At 44.7% G+C, this 25509-nt stretch overlaps 2 protein-coding genes across 5 annotated transcripts in view; both read right to left on the bottom strand.

The window, feature by feature from the left end:
• Window positions 1–9167, bottom strand: part of LOC147007864 (nuclear pore complex protein Nup85-like) — a gene marked incomplete at its 5' end in the record, with an annotated part of 31838 nt that extends 22671 nt beyond the window's left edge. Inside the window, 3 exons of the mRNA XM_085866255.1 lie at window positions 2485–2572; window positions 8022–8098; window positions 9098–9167. Of these exons, the coding sequence (XP_085722381.1) occupies window positions 2485–2572; window positions 8022–8098; window positions 9098–9167 (235 nt within the window). The remainder of the gene's footprint in view (window positions 1–2484; window positions 2573–8021; window positions 8099–9097) is intronic.
• A 5725-nt stretch (window positions 9168–14892) lies between these two features.
• The window catches only part of LOC147007863 (uncharacterized), a 31876-nt gene continuing 21259 nt past the window's right edge, over window positions 14893–25509 (bottom strand). For 3 of the 4 annotated variants that reach the window (XM_085866305.1, XM_085866304.1, XM_085866306.1), the window contains exon 2: window positions 19458–21789. In XM_085866305.1, coding sequence (XP_085722431.1) covers window positions 20414–21781 — 1368 coding nt within the window. In that variant the 5' untranslated portion in view covers window positions 21782–21789 and the 3' untranslated portion in view covers window positions 19458–20413. Of the gene's footprint in view, window positions 17787–19457; window positions 21790–25509 lie in introns of those variants that run through there. The other variant, XM_085866307.1, reaches the window with a different exon arrangement.

The following is a 25509-nucleotide window of genomic DNA, read 5'->3' as shown; positions in this document are numbered from 1 at the left end:
TTGGACCAGGTCGATCACGTGACGTGTAGATCGAGGGGGGTCGGGATGTTGGCAGCACTTGTAAGTTGCTTGTGTGTGAATGGGTGATTGCGTCGACTGTTGCTGGAGCACAATCATGATGGCTCGAATGGCGTCCTCCCACGCCGAAACTCCTCGTACAGGATATCGAACACAGAAGCCAACTTTGAAACAACTGCAGTCACCCTGAATCCTGCATCGACCAGAAACCTCAATGATTTGCTGTTCCACCTTCTTTGTTTCCCCCAACTTGTCACCGTGTCCATTTTCACCAGCCGTGTTAAAGCGTGGAACGTGTCATTACGGGTGATGGGTTAGGGTGATGGTTAGCTGTTAGGGTTAGGGTTAGCTGTTAGGGTTCGGGTTAGCTATTAGGGTTAGCTGTTATGGTTAGCTGTTAGGGTTAGCTGTTAGGGTTGGGGTTAGGGTTAGGGTTAGCTGTTAGGGTTAGAGTGTTAGGGTTAGCTGTTAGGGTTAGCTGTTAGGGTTAGGGTGTTCGGGTTAGGGTTAGGGTTAGAAAGAACCCTGAAAGAAAAATTCTCTCAAAAATTTAATAAAAACATGGTAAAACTAGAACGGGCACTCGGTAGAGCGCATACCTTCGCCGCCGCAACTTTTTTCCGGGCACATTTGAAAAACGTCATTTTAAAACGTCCATGACGTCACAACCGTCAGTCCGATTGACGTCAAATTTGGTGTGTAACCTCCTTGAAGGCAGTCCAACAAAATGGAATGATAAACACTGAAAAATTAAAAAGTTGAAAAATGACGTCATCTTTTGACGTCATTTTGACGCACTTCCGGGGACGTCACGTCCAATCGGGGACTACCATTCTGAAAGCTCGTAGTTCACTGAACGTTTTAACGTTGGTTTCATGTCAATAGATCTATTAGATCTGAAGCTATGCCTACAAGTATATTTTGACCTTTAGTGTGACCTTGACCTTGACTAGAGTTAATTGGCAAAACCTGTACATCAATAAACAGATATTTTGGTACTGATCCTAATGCCTGGATTTGGGAGACTTTGCTTTGTAAATTATATAGATATTTCAATGTAAAATATCAGGACATTTTAGCCACAATTGAAAAACGTCATGTTCAAACGTCAATGACGTCATAACGGTCAGTCCGATCGAAGTCAAATTTGGTGTGTGACGTCCTTAAGGTAAGTCCTACAAAACGGTATGATCAAAACTGATGAGATCGAGAATTGAAAATTTACGTCATCTTGTGACGTCATTTAGACGCACTTCCGATGACGTTACGTCAAATCAGACACTACATATCCGAAAGGTATCTCGTCATGGAACAATATGGCGGTGGTTGCATGTCGATAGCTGTATTATGAAGGAAGTTATGGTCAAAAGAGTGTTTTTGACCTTTTCATGACGTTGACCTTGAACTTTGACCCGATCGTTCCCAAAATCAAATCAAATCGTCCTTGGATACTCACGAATCATCCCACCAAATTTCATGCAATTCGGTTTTATACTTTCTGAGTTATGCGAAAAAACAAACAAACACACATATTCACAAATAAATAAATACACAGCGACAAAAACATAACCTTTCGCAGAATGCGAAGGTAACGAGAGGGGGAGCACTCGGTAGTGTGCAAAACCTCTGCCGCCAATACTGCTGGGTCACTTAAGTGAACCTGATATCCTATTCATTGTAGGTAAAAACGGATCAGACTCCACTGAACCACGATTGAATAAACTAAACCAGATCGACACGTATGCAGAAATGCCCAAAAAATAAAATCGAAATTTTTTTGAAAAAAAATTTGCAAAATTTCTGGGTTTTTTTCTCCAACAAATATTTTTTGGGGGGGTTGGAAATCACTGAAAACATGTAGAAATGCTGTTAGGGTTAGGGTTTAGGGTTAGGGTTAGGGTTGGGTCAGGGTTCGGGTTAGGTTAGGGTTAGTGGGTCCGTGGATCGGAGGCTTGATGAGGAGCCAACATTGTTATCCGACGTTTTCAGTGATGAAGCCTCGTTCCATTTGACCGGGAGAGTCAACGGTCATCGTTGCCGGGATCGGAGCAACGAGAACCCCAATTGGACCGATGGAACTCGTGTTCGATATGATCCTGGAATCGTGGTGCGATGCCCTATTCACGGTGACGTTCTGCTCGGCCACCACTTTTACAAAAATGAGAAGTTTCCGGTGCTGGCTACCTCGCAATGTTTCAAGAGGTTTTGGTTCCTCACTTGGATGGTACGCCTTTCACACAATTGAGAAAAGTGTGGTTTCAAAAGACACCCTGGACAGTGCATCGTGTGATTACTCTTCAATGGAAGATTGAGAAATTTGGAGGGAAATTAATATCAATGGCAGAAGTGTTCCATCGATAGAACAAAGACAAAGCATCCCAGCTGTGCATGAATTATCAACGTTTCTCTCACCATTGCCTGGTAAGCCACGACGATTAGTAAGTAAATGTGTGCTCCATGAAGTACCAGAAGTGCTGTAGTCGGTGCTGTAGAGACCAAGACCTCGAAGCGTCCAATTCATCCCGAGGTGTTTCCCATGCAAACCAGGAAGAACCTACAAACATTAAAAAAAAAATCTCAAAATCGATAATATCCATGAATGGGAAATCTCGAACAAATAAAATAATAAAATAAGATTATAACTGTGAGCAGTGATGCAGGGGCCCAAGTGTCCCTCATCCGATACGAGGAGATTTCAAACCACGTGATCGGTGACGTCATCGTTAACAGCATATTCCCCCTTCGATCATATTTGCCAAGTTTCACATCAATCGGTGGAACAGGTTAGAAGAAGAAGCTTTTTTTTAAAAAGTGTTCACCTTTAATCCGACATGGCGGCCAAAACGACATGACCGACGACTTAATCTTATAAAAAAAACTTTTTCGCACCATGGGAAGTCGATCATAACCTGACAAGAATTGAATCGATCGCATTTGCGCTTTCGGAGAGGAATTTTTTAAGTTTTCGCTTAAATCCAAGCCGGTTGCCATGGTAATTGCAAAATCTAAACTCGGAAACAATGTGCATCAGTTCCCCATTCACCCCAACATTCCTGTGAAGTTTCAACTTCATGGGAGCAGCGGTGCCACCGCCACACCTCCCACAAAAGTTTGATGGAAAGACAAATAACAATGAAAATACCGATAACAATAGGAGACCAAGCATTCGTACACTTTATCCCCTAATAATAAAATACCGATAACAATAGGAGACCAAGCATTTGTACACTTGATCCCCTAATAATAAAATACCGATAACAATAGGAGACCAAGCATTCGTACACTTGATCCCCTCATAATAAAATACCGATAACAATAGGAGACCAAGCATTTGTACACTTGATCCGCTTATAATAAAATACCGATAACAATAGGAGACCAAGAATTCGTACACTTGATCCCCTTATGATACAATACCGATAACAATGAGACCAAGCATTTGTACACTTGATCCGCTTATAATAAAATACTGATAACAATAGGAGACGAAGCATTCGTTCACTTTATCCCCGAATAATAAAATACCGATAACAATAGGAGACCAAGCATTCGTATGCTTGATCCCGAAATATTAAAATACCGATAACAATAGGAGACCAAGCATTTGTACACTTTATCCCCGAATAATAAAATACCAATAACAATAAGAGACCAAGCATTTGTACACTTGATCCCCAAATATTAAAATACCGATAACAATAGGAGACCAAGCATTCGTACACTTTATCCTCTTATAATAAAATACCAATAACAATAGGAGACCAAGCATTTGTACACTTTATCCCCGAATAATAAAATACCGATAACAACAGGAGACCAAGCATTCGTACACTTTATCCTCTGAAAATAAAATACCAATAACAATAGGAGACCAAGCATTCGTACACTTTATCCTCTTATAATAAAATACCAATAACAATAGGAGACCAAGCATTCGTACACTTGATCCCCTTATAATAAAATACCGATAACAATAGGAGACCAAGCATTCGTACACTTGATCCCCTTATAATAAAATACCAATAACAATAGGAGACCAAGCATTCGTACGCTTGATCCTCACATACTAAAATACCGATAACAATAGGAGACCAAGCATTTGTACACTTTATCCCCGAATAATAAAATACCAATAACAATAAGAGACCAAGCATTCGTACACTTTATCCCCAAATAGTAAAATACCGATAACAATTGGAGACCAAGCATTTGTACACTTGATCCCCAAATAGTAAAATACCGATAACAATAGGAGACCAAGCATTTGTACATTTTATCCCCTTATAATAAAATACCGATAACAATAGGAGACCAAGCATTCATACACTTTATCTCCTTGAAATAAAATACCAATAACAATAGGAGACCAAGCATTCGTACACTTTGTCCCCGAATTATAAAATACCGATAACAATGGGAGACCAAGCATTTGTACACTTGATCCCCAAATAATAAAATACCGATAACAATAGGAGACCAAGCATTTGTACACTTTATCCCCTCATAATAAAATACCGATAACAATAGGAGACCAAGCATTCGTACACTTCATCCCCTTATAATAAAATACCGATAACAATAGGAGACCAAGCATTCATACACTTTATCTCCTTATAATAAAATACCGATAATAATAGGAGACGAAGCATTCGTACACTTTATCCCCGAATTATAAAATACCGATAACAATGGGAGACCAAGCATTTGTACACTTGATCCCCAAATAATAAAATACCGATAACAATTGGAGACCAAGCATTCGAACACTTTATCCTCTCATAATAAAATACCAATAACAATAGGAGACCAAGCATTCGTACACTTCATCCCCTTATAATAAAATACCGATAACAATAGGAGACCAAGCATTCGTACACTTGATCCCCTTATAATAAAATACCGATAACAATAGGAGACCAAGCATTCGTACACTTTGTCCCCTAATAATAAAATACCGATAACAATAGGAGACCAAGCATTCGTACACTTTAACCTCTTATAATAAAATACCGATAACAATAGGAGACCAAGCATTCGTACACTTGATCCCCTTATAATAAAATACCGATAACAATAGGAGACTAAGCATTCGTACACTTTGTCCCCTAATAATAAAATACCGATAACAATAGGAGACCAAGCATTCGAACACTTTAACCTCTTATAATAAAATACCAATAACAATAGGAGACCAAGCATTCGTACACTTCATCCCCTTATAATAAAATACCGATAACAATAGGAGACCAAGCATTCGTACACTTTATCCTCTTATAATAAAATACCAATAACAATAGGAGACCAAGCATTCGTACACTTGATCCCCTTATAATAAAATACCGATAACAATAGGAGACCAAGCATTCGTACACTTTGTCCCCTAATAATAAAATACTGATAACAATAGGAGACGAAGTATTCGTACACTTTATCCCCTAATAATAAAATACCGATAACAATAGGAGACCAAGCATTTGTACACTTGATCCCCTAATAATAAAGTACCGATAACAATAGGAGACCAAGCATTTGTACACTTGATCCCCAAATAATAAAATACCGATAACAATAGGAGACCAAGCATTCGTACACTTTATCCCCTAATAATAAAATACCGATAACAATAGGAGACCAAGCATTCGTACACTTGATCCCCAAATAGTAAAATACCGATAACAATAAGCATTTATACATTTATATATTTATTGTCACGACTACCAGGGGTCAGGTGGAACACAAAAAGCAGGTGATGTCATCAGCTATTACCTGGGGTCCTATGGGCATTTCACCATGTTGAACCAGGAGGTTTTCATCAATCATGTTGAATGAGCCGAGCAGTTATGCGTTGGGTTGGAAAAGGGTAATGGGGGTAATAAACATTAAGGGTCAGAATTGGGGATAACAAAATATGGCGATGCAATACTTGCTTGATGGCCTAGAGGGAAGAGTGAGACAGAAAACTCTGGAAGATGGTTCCACAGAGAGGAGAATCAAAGAATAAAAGAGCTGAGGTGTGCAGACAGCCTGGATTTTAGTGAACCAGGAGGGGTAACTGGAAGAATGCACGCATCTTTGAGTTTCTGGAGAGGGTCAGAGGACTGAGAGAGTAGAGACAGCAATATTGGAGAACAGATGGAGTTCAACAAAAGAAAAAAAAAACACCAAACTGTCTGCAATGTGAGAGCAATGTAGCCGGTGGTTGAGAGAGGGAGAGAGCAGGAGAGAGAGAGAGGGGGAGACAGAGAGAGGGGAGACAGAGACAGAGAGACAGAGACAGGGAGAGAGACAGACAGAGACAGGGAGAGAGAGACAGACAGAGACAGGGAGAGAGAGACAGACAGAAACAGGGAGAGAGAGACACAGAGAGACACAGAGAGAGACACAGAGAGAGAAAGAGAGAGAGAGGAAGAAAGAGACACACACAGCTACTGTCTGGATGGGGAAACTGCACGACACAATGTAGACTGACCTTTAAAAAAAAAAGGAATAATGGGTTTTCCAGAGCATCAGAGACATCATCTTCATAGTTCAGGATCAACATTGGGCCCACACCACGACCTTGAACTCCAGCCTCCATTGGACGAGGGGAGGAGATGATTACATTGATGGCAACATGTTGACTCCGTGGAGGAAATAAGAAATGGAGGAATGAAGGCTGCTTTCTATGTCACATGCAGAGCTCGGCAGCATAGCAGGAATCCGGACTATGGAATGTTCGAGACATGTCCAGGGAGATGGTCCTAATTCTTTGTTTGAGGTTGAAGGCCTGCACCCATTGCTGAGAGAGGAGCAGAAGGATGTCCAGAGTTGAATGACCAGGACAGAATCCAAACTGACGGTCAGAGATCAGACAGCTTGAAAACAGGAATGACAACATCAAAAGCAATGATGGATTCCATAACTGTGCTTGTAATTGGAAGGAGGCTCACTGGCACGTCGTTGGTTGGGTCTGTTTTTGCACCATTCCTGTGAACGTGAATGGTGTTTGATTTCCATGCAGAGGGGAGGAAGCCAAAGGAGAACCTCTCAAACTATGGACACAAACAGCAAACAAGTTGAATGAATTCCAGAATTGGAAAACTAAAACCGATAAACTACAAACGAGTGTGTGTGTGTGTGTGTGTGTGTGTGTGTGTGTGTGTGTGTGTGTGTGTGTGTGTGTGTGTGTGTGTGTGTGTATGTGTGTGTGTGTGTGATGCGACATAGTAATGTGGGTCTAGATCGTTGAACCAGGTCCTCATTCAGCTCGGGTTCAGGCCTTGTGCCTAGACAATGTCCATCACTCCCACACTGGAGCCGATCGTAAAGTCAGACGTTCATCACGACGGGATGATCGTACCAAGCAGGGAACCAGTCCCACTCTTCACTCCAGGTGTTTTGTCGGCAATACACTACCAGATCTTTCAGATCGTCCTTCATCCCGACCCATGTTTTCTATAGTCAACATTCCCTCACTTTAAAGCTACCCATCTACTTGCAGGTCGATACATTTCCTTCCTGCTACCGCTCCTGTCGGTTCAACCCCTCGGTGTTTATCCACTTGTACTATCACTGCCTCACCATCAGTGCTCTCCCCACTACGCCATCACCTCTCTTCCATCTGATCAAAATACATTTTAGCTTTCAAATGTGTTTGATCCTTATAAAGTTCTTCCAGAAACAGAAACTGCATTTTAATTAAATAAGAGAATGTAGATTCAAAGTTATAAAAAGAGGGGCAACACACCCCCCATCCCCCCCCTCGTAGACCCCCTTCGGTCCTGATTGCCATAATGTCGTGAACAAATTTTGGTACATCCAGGGTGATGAGGGTTGTGACGACGTTTCATTGGAATCGAGCATGTCGTTTCGGAGAAGACGTCGCAAGTGTTTACGTACAGACGACGCGCCGTCCCACAAGGTCCCTCGAATGAAATTCCAGGTGAGCTTCAAAACGAGGGGAAAAAAACGAGGTGTATAAATGTGAGGTTCCTAACAAGGATGCAAAAAGTTAAACAATTCACCATTTCAACGAACGATGGCTCTTCTTCGTCCAAGGGCATGTTTGCAGATGTCAGCCGAACACACCGACCGAACACGTCTGTTTGTGGAAGATAAAAAGGCGTTTAATACACGTCTATCGCTTCAGGGTCTCCGTTATTTGGTCTTACACACCGTCACCTCTCACCTACAATTACACTTCAACCTCCACTTACCCACCACACACTCACCACCTCTCCCACGTACAGCTGAGCTGTCCCTTTGATCCGTTTCCTCCCCTGCTGACCCTTTGACCCATTTCTCCCCTGCTGACCCTTTGACCCATTCTCCCCTGCTGACCCTTTGACCCATTTCTCCCCCCTGCTGACCCTTTGACCTACTGACCCTTTGACCCATTTCTCCCCTGCTGACCCTTTGACCCATTTCTCCCCTGCTGACCCTTTGATCCATTTCTCCCCTGCTGACCCTTTGACCTGCTCACCCTTTGACCCATTTCTCCCCTGCTGACCCTTTGACCCATTTCTCCCCTGCTGACCCTTTGATCCATTTCTCCCCTGCTGACCCTTTGACCTGCTCACCCTTTGACCCATTTCTCCCCTGCTGACCCTTTGACCCATTTCTCCCCCTGCTGACCCTTTGACCTGCTCACCCTTTGACCCATTTCTCCCCTGCTGACCCTTTGACCCATTTCTCCCCTGCTGACCCTTTGACCCATTTCTCCCCTGCTGACCCTTTGATCCATTTCTCCCCCTGCTGACCCTTTGCCCCTTCTCTCCCCTGAGCCTCGTCTGGCAGATCAAATTTTAAAACAAATAATAAAAACACTGCACTGCCGTCACACATTATCCACCGCAAACCACGTGATCGATTCAAGGTCACGCTTCGCGTTCACTTTGTGACACAAAAACTTCGTTGACCACTTTACACCAACAAGGATTTAAATCTCACGAAATCGGAGAAAAACAAAGATTTCAAATGTAATTAAATTGTGTGAGCTCCGTTGTACCTCAGGCTTGTCAAATGTAAACCTGTTGATATTTCAAAACGGCACAACGAAGCGGGAAAAATAAACTTTAAACGAGCGGAGTGTGCGACTCACGGAATGATCGGAAAGCGGTCACGACGAGCCAATCAGGCAGAATCCTCAATGGGCGACTTTTGACCCCAATTGGAATTTGATGCGATTAATCAGATCTTTACGATCGATAAACCCTGACAGTTAAATTCCTGATTTATAGTTGCGCTTGATATTCTAAATGAAGGCACGGCGAAAAAAAAAAATTTAGAAGTTTAAGGAGGAACCACAGTGGAGCTAAAATATAAGTTCACAATAAACCCCAAAGAGTAACGCAGTGGGATTTGTGCTGCGTGCGAGCTATTTGAAGTCTCAACTATAACGTTGCAAAGGAAAAATGTGATAATAAAATATAACATACGAAAATGTAATAATAAAACAACAAATAGTGCAGTGAAAAACATTGCGCACTCGTACACAAAGACACGATCGCGGGTTTTGATGGGCCGAATGGGCTCCTGTGTTGAAGTAACTTGTCAGGGAACACGTCTGCAAGACGTCTTAATAACAAGGACAAATGTGTCCAAGAGCCGCGTCCTAAAGGCAATAACAACGACAACGTCCGATATTTCGTCACGTGCCTTGATGGAGCCAATAGCGAGACCCGTCATGGAGGCTCCTGTTCATGACGAGAAAATCGTGTATTTACGAAATTACAACACCTGAAATGGAATAATCTTTAAATGGGAACGTTTACTTTTCGAAACTTTAAAGCAAATGTCCGAATATATTTACAAGTTCATGATAGACGTTCTTCAAAAGGCACCATCAATGCGAGGATGTGTACAGGTGTTTAGTATTTAAGGAGATCCGGATCCTGTATATAAAAGAGCCGCATCCCTAAGGTTTTGTCTTCACCTGAAGAATAACAAGAACAAGAAGAACAACAATAAACGCGGAGCTCCCCGAGAGCCGCGTTCTCTCCACAAGACGGGGCTAAAAATATATCCAGACTTTAATATATCAGGACAAAAGGAGTTAAGTGGGGGATGGAAGGAAAAAAACTCTGTGCGGAGATCTGTGGAAGGGAGAGGAATGGGGGCGAGGTGGTGGTGGTGGTGGTGGTTGTTGTTGTTTAACGTCTTGCTCTCCAAAAAAAGATTATCCAGACAATCGGCTGCATGAGCACCCAGATATATAAATAACAGCTAATAATAATAGTAATAATATTTAATAAAAAATTAAGAAGGCAAAAACAAAGGCTGCGAAGTCTTTCAAAGAACTCGGTAGATGACGTCATATCTGCTGTTCGCAATTTTTGCAAAGGGAGGACTAAATTAGATAAGCGCTTTGCTTCAGTCTATTGTTGACCCGATTTTTAAAATGTTTTGACATCACACATCCTAAAACGGCCACTGAGTTTTGGGAAAGTGCCGTAACTTCGCGGGGCATTCTGGGTACCAGTGACGTCACAACAATGGCGCCTCCTTTCTCACCGCGCTTGGCGGAGCATTTCCCGAGGAGGAATTTCCTCCTCCCAATGGATGCCAATGTTGATTTTACGACACAACAGCCAACCTATGGGGATTGTCCATGCTTTATCCCGTTACATGATGAGCATCAAGCAAGGAAGCAGCACGTGTACCATTTTTAGTGTTCGGTTTGGCTCGGTCGGGGTTTGAACCAGCGACTTCACACACTCAAAATGGACGCTCCGACCTGATTTCAATCCGTGTAACATCACGCGTCTTGTCGCTTCCCCGTTCGAGGAAAACTGTTTCCTCGAAGACTTCAAAGGGGATATGTCCTGTTATTCTCCTCACGAGACGGATGTTTGTCAATAAAATGGGGATTACTGTCCATCTTGAACCACGTGATGATGATCGACATCATGGCCGCCCGTTTTCACTTAGTTCCCTCACATTTCGATGTGTTAGACGACTCGTCGTGTTGGGATCTTTAATGTCCACCGACTGATGCCGACACGTGCGACGCGTGCCAATGAACATGCACTTTGTGAAGCAGCACCCTACCTGTGGAACACCTGTGTGACGGTTTAATATGGAATAGGCAAAGCCGAGAAGCGAACGTAGAATTCTTCTTACATTCGCTTCTGACTTTACCGATAACTTGTTGACCACTGTATACGCAATTTCCGGTTACTTCGGCCTGGATTCGGGATCAGCGATCAAACAATGTAAATCACGATTAAAAATTATTTTTTGATGATGCGGGAGATTATCTTTATTAAAATCAGTGGAGGAAATATACACCATGTCTGATATTATTTGGGTCTTTCATGTCTCCGACGATGCCTTTATCTCCCGGCATGCATCATTCCCCATGACAAAAACCAGAAACAAAAAAAAACCGGAAGCAAAAAGAAAACCGGAAGCAAAAGGTGTAATGTCCGGAGGGCGGCGGGACTCGGATAGACGTGAGGATTGTCGAACACTGTTTATTGCCCGTCCGGATGCACACTACTACAGACTACACAACGCCTCAGGCGGCGTGAACTCCTCTATCCCGTGCAGGCACGTGACCACTCCAAAACCACTCCTCCACCACGCTACCCGCATCATGCTCTGCCCCCGCAGGCCCAGTACACCACAAAAGGGTCAAAGCCAACGACACGGATTCACGATTGCCATGGTGGTATTGTGTTGTTTTTGTTGTTTCCTATTCTCTCATGTGCACGCATTAAGTAATATTCACAAGATAGAAATAAAACCCAATCGTATTTATACACCGCACAGCGTTTAAAAACAACCGGAAGCAAAAGGTCATATCCAATGACACTGATTCTAAATAGCCAGGGGGATTGTGTTGTTGTTGTTGTTGTTGTTGTTGTTGTTGTTGTTGTTGTTGTTTCCGATTCTCTCACGTGCACACGTTAAGTCTGAAGCTCACTGCGTTCGCTATTAATGGGTCGAGAATCAAACCAACATTATTATAATAACAATAATAGTATTCCTACAACTGTGTCTGAGCACGAACAAGAATGACAGACAAATGTGTGAGAAACAAAATTGTACAAAATCACTTGACGAGGAAACAAATTGTAAAATTCGATACTTGTCGAAATTCGAATGAGCGAAGCTGTATTGTTATTATTATTTAACACTTACAATGATTTGTACCACGTGGGGTTCGTCTGGAGGAATGAGCTGGAACCGGCTGGTCAGGCCTGATGTCCTGTGTTTACTTTACACAGGGTGCCGGAGATAGCTCCACGCATACTCTGTGTGAAAGGTCAGGTCAGGTACGGCAGCATGCGGCGGAGCAGCGCGTCGCTGGGTCCACTTCCCGCGCGATACTCCAGGGGCCTCGGTCTGGTCATCCCCCGGGCAGATCCCTGGCCCATTCCCCGGGCAGATGCCCGGCCCATCCCCCGGGCAGATGCCTGGCCCATCCCCCGGGCAGATGCCTGGCCCATCCCCCGGGAAGATGCCTGGCCCATCCCCCAGGCAGATGCCTGGCCCATCCCCCGGGAAGATCCCTGGCCCATCCCCCGGGCAGATGCCTGGTCCATCCCCCGGGAAGATGCCTGGCCCATCCCCCGGGAAGATGCCTGGCCCATCCCCCGGGAAGATCCCTGGCCCATCCCCCGGGCAGATGCCTGGTCCATCCCCCGGGCAGATGCCTGGCCCATCCCCTGGGCAGATGCCTGGCCCATCCCCCGGGAAGATGCCTGGCCCATCCCCTGGGCAGATGCCTGGCCCATCCCCCGGGAAGATGCCTGGCCCATCCCCCGGGAAGATGCCTGGCCCATCCCCCGGGAAGATGCCTGGCCCATACCCCGGGAAGATGCCTGGCCCATCCCCCGGGCAGATGCCTGGCCATCCCCCGGGCAGATGCCTGGTCCATCCCCTGGGCAGATGCCTGGCCCATCCCCCGGGCAGATGCCTGGCCCATCCCCATCTCCTTGAGACGGTTGGTTGGTTGGACGGTTGGAGCTCATTTTCATGTTCCCGTCTCACACATTGTCGGAGGAGTGGGCGGACAAAAGCATGAAGGAAACAGAATTAAACTTTATTAACAATGAGAAAATCGATAATCGGATACATCGTGCGAACAATTCAAGTGCAAGACACAAACTCAAACGAACGAACAACCCATGACGTCGTTAACAAACTATGACGTCACCTGGAATATGCAAATACTAACAGAATGTCGATGTGTAGCGAGTATCGCTTTCAGTAAACTGTGCTGTGTACTAAGGCACGTAAACTAATCAGGTGTACCTGTGGGACTGACCCTGCGGAACGTTCAATACACAGGTGTTCAGTGAAGACTCGTATCCAACAAGCAATACTCAGTAATCAATACCAGGCAACACACAGCAATCAAAACTCAATAACCAATGATCAACAAGCAAAGTTCAATCACCAACAATCGATCACCAATGATCAATAATCAAAACTCAATAACCAACAATCGATCACCAATGATCAATAATCAAAACTCAATAACGAACAATCGATCACCAATGAAAACTCAATAACCAACAATCGATCACCAATGATCAATACTCAGTGATCAATACTCAGTAATCAACACCGACTACATGAACGTTTCCAGTTGAACACGAACACAAGGGTCACCCTTTGGCCGCCACCATGATGTCGCCATGGCAACCTCGGGGTTATCAACGAAGCGGTCAGGTGGAGTGGTGCCTGGAGGGCGGTCTTGTTCCCTGACGAGCGATCAGCACGGGGCAACACTTTGTGGGGTGCGCCGAGTCCCCACTGGCACCGCACTTGAAACAACTGATGGTTCGCAGATCCGGACGCGTGACGACCGGACGCGTGACGACGTGTCATGTATGTACATGTAATCCTTCACATGATAACATACATGTACATGTAATCCTTCAGATGATGATAACGTACATGGACATTTGTGCTGGTGTAAACTATGGAGCTGTGACGGCCTCGGGCCGAACACAAATGGAGCGACGAAGGCCTTCCACAGAGGGGCAGGTGGGGGAGCGCCGGAGGCCTTCCATAGAGGGGCAGGTGGGGGAGCGCCAGAGGCCTTCCATAGAGGGGCAGGTGGGGGAGCGCCGGAGGCCTTCCACAGAGGGGCAGGTGGGGGAGCGCCAGAGGCCTTCCACAGAGGGGCAGGTGGGGGAGCACCGGAGGCCTTCCACAGAGGGGTGGGCGGGGGAGCACCGGAGGCCTTCCACAGAGGGGCAGGTGGGGGAGCGCCGGAGGCCTTCCACAGAGGAGCAGGTCCCCCCACAGAAAACATCATTTGAGGAGATGGGAAGAGGGGGAGATGTGATGAGAGGAAAGAGAAAGCGTGTTCAAGATGTTGAGGAGTGTGCTGAATGAAAGTGTGAGATATTGTTGTGGGCCGGCGTTCGGCGGCGATAAACGACCACGAGCGGGAGCAGGTGTAATTGTATTTTACAATTTTACGACACCGAGCCCGATGCGGGTGTAAACGGAGCGGGGATTACCAAGATCCGTCGGTCCAAATGAACAATTTACGGCAGAACGGCCTCCCTAATTCCCAATAGGCACCGCGCTAAACCAATGAAAGAAAGTGACAGACAACGAGCTGGTACATTGAACAATTGGGGGTTTATTTATCATGGGGCAGGGGAGCACAAAGAGCAGAGTTAAACCCGAATATGAGAAATGCAACTTACAAGGAACACAGGCACTGAACAGTTTCTACTAACAGACGGGGCCCACGGACACACACACACACCCAAAATAAATGGACCTCGTGGGTCTTTATTCGGTCCTCCCGCTGAGGAGGATAATTCAGCTGGGGGACCAGAGCCTGGCCGGGTACCTTCCCCCTCGTGCGGTCACATCTGACTCCAACCCACCACGGTGGGACTCGAACCCAGGTCCCGAAATGCACGGGCCCACGACCCTGGTTGCTCGGCCACCACCACCACCACGAGGAGCCACCGCAAAGCACCGCAGACTACGACTGAGACCAAGCCACGACAGACCAAAAGCAATATGACACGATGAGTGCAGTACTCTGGTCCTGACAACTACTCGACTCTTCCTCTTCTCCGACTACTCGCCTCCTGATTGGACCAGGGGAACCCCCTCCTTTCCTGGGCGGAGTCGGAGCTCTGAGGTGATGAGCCTCCTGATTGGACAGGGCGTCTCGGAGGCCTGACCCCAAAGAGGCTCCGTCGTAGTTCCCGGCACTCTGGCCTTCCATTGGTCGGAGCGCCTCGGCTCTGCTCGCCCGTCGCCCATTGGCTGGAGGAAACGCTCCATGCCCTTCCTCGGAGGGGAGCCTTGATCTGATGCGATGGAGGCTCTGCCCACGCCTTCAGCCAGAAACACGTGGGCAATGGAGTCGGTGGTTTGAATAAGTGAAGGGGATTTGTTGTAAAAAAAAACGAACGATAAAGAAACTTCGCAGCGCACACATGTAATTCCCGTTAGACATTGGGGTGGGGCCCAAACTATAATACATACTTATCAAAATAACTGAACTGCGGGGACTGCTGTCTGTTTGTGTGCAAATGGCTGCCAGATTCGAAACAATATTTGTTCAGTTGGAATGGCGAACACAGATGTTTGAAAACCATAGTTTGAGACACCAGTATTTGGGATGATCGGCAACCACGAACGCCGATTGGCACGGTCAATCCAGGCCGTAGTTACACTACTTCCCGTGATACCTTACCTGTGGACGGACGGTCAATTCGGGCCACGTGCCCTCGATCCATACTTGCGTTAAACTTACCGTATCAGGTGCAGCTGAGCAGAGCTGCCAAGTACACACCGGCTAATAAACAGATTGTTGGGGTGGAACTTCCCGGGTAAACGAACGTGCGGACCATGCAGGACAAATAAAGGAAAAGACTAAACAAGGTGGGTACATTTACAACAAAAGCAATTTATGACAAGCAAGGACGAGGAAAATTATGTTGCAGAGTATTATGGGTTTATTCATAAAATGTACAGCAGGGGAAAGCAAGGAATTTGTGGGTGCGGCAAAAGAAAATACAATCAATTATGAAAGAGACGAAGTGCAGAGTTACCTTGATATTAACTTCTACAATCTTACTTATGTTTCAGGTGCCTCACATACACACACACACACACACGGAAATTAGAGGGAGCCCAGAGAGAGGAGAGAAGCAGTTGAGGTGTCAACTACCTCATTATATCTGGTGTGGTCGATGGACGTCCGGAACTCAATCGCTTAGGAAGGGGGAGGATAGAAAAAAACGGGGGGTGTCGACATAAACAGATCGTCACAACCCCAGACAGTCTCCAACTGTAGTTAGTTTGTCGTAATATTAATTCCTAGGGATGTTTTTAGCCGCGTCTCGCGTAGCGAACGTGGCTCGAAGAGAGCTCGGCGTTGTTGTTGTTCTTCTTCTTCTGAAGACAAAACTTTTCGGACTCAGCTCTGTTATATACAGGATCCGGATCTCCTTAAATACTAAACACCTTTACACATCCTCGCATTGATGGTGCCTTTTGAGAGCGTCCATCATGAACTTTTAAATATATTCGGACATTTACCTGAAAGTTTCGAAAAGTTCACGTTACTATTTAAAGATTATTCCATTTAATGTGTTGTAATTTCGTAAATACACTATTTTCTCGTCATGAACGACGATCGTCCATGACGGGTGTCGCTATTGGCTCAATCAAGGCACGTGACGAAATATCGGAAGTTGTTGGTTTTTTTCTTCTTCTTCTTCCTCTTCTTCTGGTGAAGACAAAACCTTTAGGACGCGGCTCTTGGACACATTTGTCCTTGTTTTTCGATCTCAGAGAGGTTCTTCTTCATCACTCCAGTTGTTCCAGGTGTCACTGACAAAATGTCGACACTTCAACTTCCAGGTTATTTTGACTTCATTTTCCAGATCCCGGTATTTGGTCATTTCCCTGATAACACGGGATTCACACCGAAGTCGCTGGGTCCTCGCACCCCTGTTGTATCTTCGTGTGTATTTTTTGATGACGAGGTAAACATGATGAATCAGCAAACGCCTTGTTACACACAGAACACTTGTAGGGTTTATACCACGTGTGTACTCGTTAATGTTTATGTGAAGATGATGAATGAGAAAACGCCTTGTTACACACAGAACACTTGTAGGGTTTACACCCCGTGTGTACTCGTTCATGTTGATGTAAATTTGATGAAGTAGTAAACGCCTTGTTACACACAGAACACTTGTAGGGTTTACACCACGTGTGTACTCGTTCATGTTGATGTAAATTTGATGAAGTAGTAAACGCCTTGTTACACACAGAACACTTGTAGGGTTTATCCCCCATATGTATTCGTTCATGTTGATGTAAAGTTGATGAATCAGCAAATGCCTTGTTACACACGGAACACTTGTAGGGTTTATGCCCCAAATGTCTTCGTTCATGTTTATGTAAATTTGATGAAGTAGTAAATGCCTTGTTACACACAAAACACTTGTAGGGTTTATCCCCCATATGTATTCGTTCATGTTGATGTAAAGTTGATGAATCAGCAAATGCCTTGTTACACACAGAACACTTGTAGGGTTTATGCCCCAAATGTCTTCGTTCATGTTTATGTAAATTTGATGAAGTAGTAAACGCCTTGTGACACACGGGACACTTGTGGAGTTTCTCGTTTCCTTGGATCTGCTTGATCACCTTTAAACAGCTTTTGTGGTTGTTGAAAGAGACGCTGCTCGATTTGTCATTGTCCTGACAAGAAAGCATTTTCTGATTGAAATAATCTTCTGTGTCAAACTGGGCAGAGTTGGGAAAGGAAACGATTTTCATTTCTTTATCTGCAAAGACAATGAAACGCAAAATTAACTGGAAAGCATCTGAAAATACATCATCAGAACCCCCCCCCCACCCGTAGACCCCTGAGACCCTGACTTTTTAATGCCGTGAACAAACTTTGGTCCATCACGGGTGATGAAGGTGGTGGTCACGTTTGATCAGAATTGTGTCATTTCTCAGGAAACAGGAAATTCCTGTATTGGGGGGAAAACCCCCAAAAGACCCGATTTTGTTGATGCCGTGAACAAACGTTCATACGTAGCAGGTGTTCCTTTTCGCCTATGTTTAACTCAAAAATAATTGGTGGTTGAATTAAATGACCAAATATGCAACTCCTGTTCAAATTTCTAGTCAATCAGATAAAAATTGACAATTTTAGAAATTGTTACTGAAACGGCACTCAGTTTACGTCTTGTATCCCACCAATAGGCCGGATATGCTGACCTGAAACAAAATCGAAATGGTTTGTTCTTGTTTTTACAGATTTCTCGAGACAGGGGAGAAAACCCAGAGAGCGCTTCTTATCATCCACGGTCAGAAACATCAAACTGCGCAGGCGGACAAGAGTAAAGCGAGCAAGGGTCTGGAATAGCGGGCCAACTACGAGCAAGGCAATTTTGGACAGATAATGTATCAAGCTATCATATCAAACATGACATAGTTCCTTCACAATGGCATGTCAGCACAGATGGCAAGCACATGATTTAAAAATCTAAGAACAGAGAGGGAGCAGAGGGAGGGTATATTTGGGGGATGCATTCTCAAGACATCCAGCAGAGCAGCGAGCGAAACGGTTCGCTGGAGCCACTTCGACGGAGCGAAATGGCTGCAGACCTTGAGCTCCAGCACAAAATAAGACCTTATTAAAAGAGAGACACAAATTATTACATTTGATTACAAGTTCCAATAAAATGAGTAACATCAAGATGAATTAATTAATATTCAGTAATTAAATAACACCTGCAGTGATGAACTGAGGTTACTGTTCTTATTGGTGCCCACATTCAAGCAGATTGATTATATAAACCACTAAAAAGGAAGTCTACTTCTACATTCCCCCCTGTTTTGCTCTTCAGGGCAAAACAACACAAAACTAGAGGGGGAGCACTCGGTATATTGCAAAACCTCCGCCGCCAATACTGCTAGGTCACTCAAGTGAACCTGATATCCTATTCATTCAATTTGACATCAACAGTGCTCACATAGTTATAGTTTGCAACTTTCCCTTTTACTTTTAACTTTGACATACTCAATTCATTCGTCATAATGAGATTCCTTGAGACAGAAATTGATTTTACGTGGGTATATCCACCTGAAGTTCCAAAATGAGCCGCAATTATAATTTTGGCATGTTTTTTTTTTGTTGGAAATCACTTATAACATCTAGAAATGCAAAAAAAAAATCGAAATTTTGTTGAAAAAAAAGTTGCAAAATTTTCAAAGTTTTTTTTCTATTACAATTTTGTTTTGTGGGGGGGGGGTTTGGAAATCACTTTGTTTCTCTATATTTTTTTGTGGGAGGCGGGGGGGGGTGAAAATCACTCAAAACATGTAGAAATGCAAAAACAAAAATTCAAAGATTTTTTCAAAATGGCCGCTATGGCGGCCATATTGGACTTTGGACCAAGTCCAAAATCTTATGGCATGGTCCTTGGACCATACCTAATCCCCCCACAGTTTCCTCGAAATCTGTCGAGTTTTTCCGTAATCTGTTCACAAACAAACAAACAAACAAACAAACAGACAGGGGTGAAAACAGTAACCTCCGTCCATCTTCTATGGCGGAGATTAATAAATGTTTTTTTTTTTAAATCAATAAGAAATACATTTCCGCGCACGAGTGCATTCATTCCTTGAGCGGTCACTTCCAAGCACATATGGTAGAGCCGAGCCCATCATATCGCCATCCCTCTCCATCAAAGCAGGGAGCTGAAGGTGGTTGCACGACTGGGCCTGTTTTAGGCTACAGTAGAAGTAGGCCTTTTCGCCATTGCAGTGGAGATCCACCACTCGGGCGATCAAGCGGGTTTTTTTCAACACACCTTGTGCAGGGTTTGGGAACAGGGCTGATAAGTGCATCTAGAAGAACATTTGCCCGTAATCACAGAATACACTCATGACGTTGACCTATGGATTTCCAATTCCAATTTCAGACAAGTCATGGAACACCCCCTCTGGATTAGGATCGGTATCAGGAGGCGTTTGTTGAGAAACCATGACTTTTGCAGCCTTCCTTTTTCATCAGCAGGTCATCAATGCTGGCAGTGCTGTGGTGGCACATTTAATGAGTACGTAAATAATGACAATCAGAAGTAATCCCGTGAAAATCCATTGCAACAATCTTGCTCCCCATCCTCCAAAAAATCCTTCGAGGCAAGAAAATATTCCATCCTGAGTAAAATAATCGTGGAACTTAGCCCTTTCCTCTCTAATCTTTTCTGCGAAACTTGCAACATGCTCTTAAAAACCATTCCCAGGGATGTTTTTTTAGATCTCAGAGAGGTTCTTCATCATCACTCCAGTTGCTCCAGCTGTCACTGACACAATGTCGACACTCTTCAACTTCCAGGTTATTTTGACTTCATTTTTCAGATCCCGGTATTTGGTCATTTCCCTGATAACACGGGATTCACACCGAAGTCGCTGGGTCCTCGCACCTCAGTTGTATCTTCGTGTGTATTTTTTGATGACGACGTAAATTTGATGAAGAAGAAAATGCCTTGTTACAAACAGAACACTTGTAGGGTTTATCCCCGGCATGTATTCGTTCATGTTGATGAAAAGTTGATGATCGATTAAATGCCTTGTTACAAACAGAACACTTGTAGGGTTTATCCCCCGTATGTATTCGTTCATGTTGATGAAAAGTTGAGGATCGATTAAATGCCTTGTTACAAACAGAACACTTGTGGGGTTTATCCCCGGAATGTATTCGTTCATGTTCATGTAACTTCGATGAAACAGTAAATGCCTTGTCACAAACAGAACACCTGTACGGTTTATCGCCGGAATGTGTTTTTTTATGGTAATTTAAACCTGAAGAAGTGAAAAAGGCCTTCGAGCACACAGAACACTTGTAGAGTTTATCCCCGGAATGTCTTCGTTCATGTTTACGTAAATTTGATGAAACAGCAAATGTCTTGTTACACCCACAACACTGGTATAGTTTATCCCCGGAATGTGTTTGTTTATGATAATTTAAACCTGAAGAAGAGAAAAACGTCTTCGAGCACACAGGACACTTGTAGAGTTTATCCCTTGAATGTCTTCGTTCATGTTTACGTAAATTTGATGAAACAGCAAATGTCTTGTTACACCCAGAACACTGGTAGGGTTTATACCCAGAATGTGTTTGTTTATGATAATTTAAACCTGAAGAAGAGAAAAACGTCTTCGAGCACACAGGACACTTGAGTTTATCCCTTGAATGTCTTCGTTCATGTTTACGTAAATTTGATGAAATAGCAAATGCCTTGTTACACCCAGAACACTGGTAGGGTTTATCCCCGGAATGTGTTTGTTTGTGATAATTTAAACCTGAAGAAGAGAAAAAGGTCTTCGAGCACATAGAACACTGAAATAGTTTATCCCCGGAATGTCTTCGTTCATGTTTATGGAAATTTGATAAATCAGCAAACGTCTTGTTGCACACGGAACACTTGTAGGGCTTTGTCCCTGTATGAATGTTCTGATGTTGCCGTAAAGATGATGAACGAGTAAAGACCTTGTGACACACAGAACACTTGTAGGGACTTGCACTGCGATGCAATATTGTATGTTGATGTAAATTTGATGAAGTAGTAAACACCTCGTTACAAACGGAACACTTGTAGAGTTTCTCGTTTCCTTGGACGTGCTTGATCACCTGTAAACAACTTTTGTGGTTGTTGAAAGAGATGCTGCTCGATTTGTCATTGTCCTGATAAGAAGGCATTTTCTGATTGAAATGATATTCTTCATCAAACTGGGCAGAGTTGGTAAAAGAAACGATTTTCATTTCTTTATCTGCAAAGACAATGAAACACAAAACTAACTGGAAATCATCTGAAAATACATCATCAGAACCCCTCCCCACCTGTAGACCCCCTTAGACCCTGACTGTTTTTAATTCCGTGAACAAACTTTGGTATATCACATGTGATAAAGGTTGTGGTGACGTTTCATTGAAGTCATGTGTGTATTTTGGAGAAGAAAACAAATACCTATTTTGGGGGACAACCCACCCATGGACACCTCCATAGATCCCCTCACATCTCGATTTTTTTAATCCCGTGAACAAACTTTGGTACATCATGGGTGATGAAGGTTGTGGTCAAGTTTAAACAGAATTGTGCGTAATTTCCAAAGAGAAAGGAAATACCTATTTGGGGGGGGGCGGGGGCAACCCCCCATAAAGCACGATTCTTTTTTAATGCCGTGAACAAACTTTGGTACGTTCCGGGTGATCCTTTTAGCCGAGGTTGACCTCAAAAATAATTGGCTAGTTGAATTCAGTGATCTCATGTGCAAATCCTCTTCAAATTTCAAGTCAATGGGATGAAAATTGAGGATTTTTGAAATTCCACCTTCGTTGTTGACATTTGGCCGACTTGTAGGGTCATTTACAGCAATTCCGTGACCGTGGAGAGCATAGGTTCATTTCTCAGTGATTTGTCTTCTATGAGGGTTAAATAAAAAATTTAGCCCCCATGCCTCTCGCAAAAATGCGGGCTGACTCTGTGAGAGCCCCAAATCCAAGATGGCCGCTGTCGGCCATGTTGGAAATTATCTTTCCAACGGTTTGGCCCACAATGCTACACAGTGTTTGTATTCTGGGACTTTTTGGGTCAAGGAATTCATACTTTATGTTGGTTTGATGATTTTACCGACTTTTTGTCGTGTTCACGAACCAGGCGGACAAAGGAGCAAGCGGAAACTCTGCTTTATTGCGTGGCACGGACGTACAGGGCACACCGCCTCGCGGGCGGGACATAATATAAACCCCAATCACGTGACTCCAAGCATCCAATCTACATACAGCACATTTCCTCCCCTCTAAATGGCAGAGATTAACAGACAAAATCCTCCAAATACTGAGGCCGCTTTCTGATCCGACTCGGACGAACGGGGCAGCTCGGAGATACAGGCTCAGATTCCTCCCGACTCGGTAGGGGTGACATACCAGTAGGACTCGTCCCATTTTCAGCATCAAGAGCACCAGGTAGACAAGCTTGTTCGTTTTCCTTGGGCAGGACTGATTCAGGTAAACACCTCGAACCCGCTAGCCCAGTCGGTGCTGGCACGTCTGACATTGGCGGTTCAACAGAAACCAGAGGTGGTGGTCCCACTTGTCCCGACCCCATGGTACACGGTACGGGTGGTGATGCTGGACAGAGATCATGAATTTGGTCGACGTGCCGTTTCCACACTTTCCCATCATCAGTTTTAACCATGCAGTTGGCCGGCCCGAGTATCACGGAGACCACTGCGGGCACCCATTTCCAATCGTGGAAATAATCACGTACCATTACACACTGCCCTACTTCAAAGGTGCGCACCAGCCTTGGACGTGAGACCGCCCCAGACACCGACCTCCCAGGCCTCAACAAATCCAGTCGAGACCTCAATGCACGCCCACACAAACTCATAACAGGTGTATCACTGGTGGTTGTATGAACAGCATTTCTATAATGTAACAAAAACACATCAACCATCGCTTGCATAGATGACCCTCTCCTCTCCGCAAAGCACGCTTTAACGTCTTAACAAACGATTCAGTCTGGCCTTTCGTTGCCGGGTGGTATGGTGCTGACTTGAGATGCTTGACCCCATTCTGAAACATGAAACCATTAAAAACACCAGAAACAAATTGCGGACCATTATCAGAAACCAAAACTTCGGGTATCCCTTTGTTTGCAAAGATTGATCGTAGCTTTTCAACCGTGTTTTCCGCCGTTGTGGATTGCATGACCACAACCTCCGGCCCCTTGGGGAACGCATCAACAACAACCAAAAACATCTTGCCCTTAAAAGGACCAGCAAAATCTACATGGATTCCTTTGCCATGGCCTGTCTGGAATCGGCCATAAGTACGACCCCCGCCGTGGATTGTCGGTGTCTGACTGGCATGTAGTGCAATGCCTTATCATCTGCTCAATGTTCTTGTCCAGACCCGGCCACCACAAGAGACTACAGGCTAGACTTTTGGTTTTAACGACACCGAGGTGACTGGCATGCAGCTCCTCAAGACAATGTTGCCTGAACTTTGGGGGAATAACCGTTCTCATACCCCACATGATACAACTTTGAGCTAACGACAGCTCTGATGATTTAGACGCAAACGGTTGATACTCAGGTGTTGGAAGGCAGGTCGTTCCAATTTCCAGTGGTGATCGCCTGTACGACACAGGTGAGCACAGGATCGTGGGCTGATTCAACAGCACCTGCTTTGCCGTGACCAGCCCACACTGGATTTAGCTCAGTGTAAACACATCAACATGATCGGATGATTCAGACGAAGGTGGGTCCCCCTTGCAAGGCAATCGCGAGAGACCGTCGCAGTTGGCATGCTTCTCGATGCCCCGGAACTGGATATCGTAGCTGCAGGCAACAAGGAACAAACACCATCGTTGTATTCGTGCCGCCGCCGCCACTGGGACACCTCGCTTTGGTTCCAAGATGAATTGGAGTGGTTTGTGATCAGTCTGCAAGGTGAAATGATGATCAAGTAGGTGTTGATGAAACTTCCACACTCCCCAGACGAGAATGAGAGCCTCCCGCTCGATCTGGGCATATTTCTGCTCTGCTGCCGACAGAGTGTGAGATGCAAAACAAACAGGTCGCTCAGAACCATCGTCCATCTTGTGTGATAGCACTGCTCCGATGCCGTACGCGGAGCTGTCGCATGCTAACAAGAGCGGACGTGTCGGCTCGTAGTGGACGAGAACCGTATCCTCTGTGAGTAGCAGCTTGACACGATCGAAAGCTGCCTGGTGGTCGGATCTCCATGCCCAGCGTTCCTCCTTCCTGAGCAGTCGTGTTAACGGGGCCAACTCAGAGCTCAGGTTGCTCACGAATATCTGGTAGTACTGTGCCATACCAATAAATGAGCGAAGCTGAGTCCTGTCCCGTGGTGGTGGCATGTACTGGATCGCCTCCACCTTCCGTGGGCCTTTCAACAGCCGCTCCGGTGTGATGACGTGCCCAAGGTATTCCAACCGTTGTTTGAAGATCGCACACTTGTCCCTGTTCAAGCGGAGCCCACAAGCCTCCAACTTCGTCAGCACTTTGTCAGAGTTGTCCGAGAGCCTTCATAATAGGCTCTAATGAAAGCTCTTTTCATGCTGAGTTGGGGTATGGACAGTAGAACTATAAGTAAATGCACAGAGGTCATCTCAATGGTAAAACAGGTAAACATTTGTGGTTGATGAGGAACGAACCATTGCTCTCCATTGTATCGATCTAACTGCTTGGGCAACGATAAGTAATGACATCCCACAGTAATGTCCGATGTAATTACTTATCCATGCCCTGGAAACCTCATTCTGGTACTCATGTTCACATATTTTAACTTTATTTTGTCTATATTTTTTCAGGCCTACGTGTGTGCTGCTCTGTACTTCGATGGCATGAACTGAAGATCAAGGTTGAATGAATGCAGCATGAAAGAAATTTGAAATAGACAGTGTAGAGGAGAAGTATCTAGGCTGGTGGTGGTATATAGATCACTTATAATAGTGATTGTTT

This window comes from Eptatretus burgeri, chromosome 24 (assembly GCF_056783735.1).
Source record: "Eptatretus burgeri isolate ZD-2024b chromosome 24, Ebu_testis_v1, whole genome shotgun sequence".
Taxonomy (NCBI): Eukaryota; Metazoa; Chordata; class Myxini; order Myxiniformes; family Myxinidae; genus Eptatretus; species Eptatretus burgeri.
Note: the sequence above shows the minus strand (reverse complement) of the source record. Positions and strands in the feature narration are given on the sequence as shown.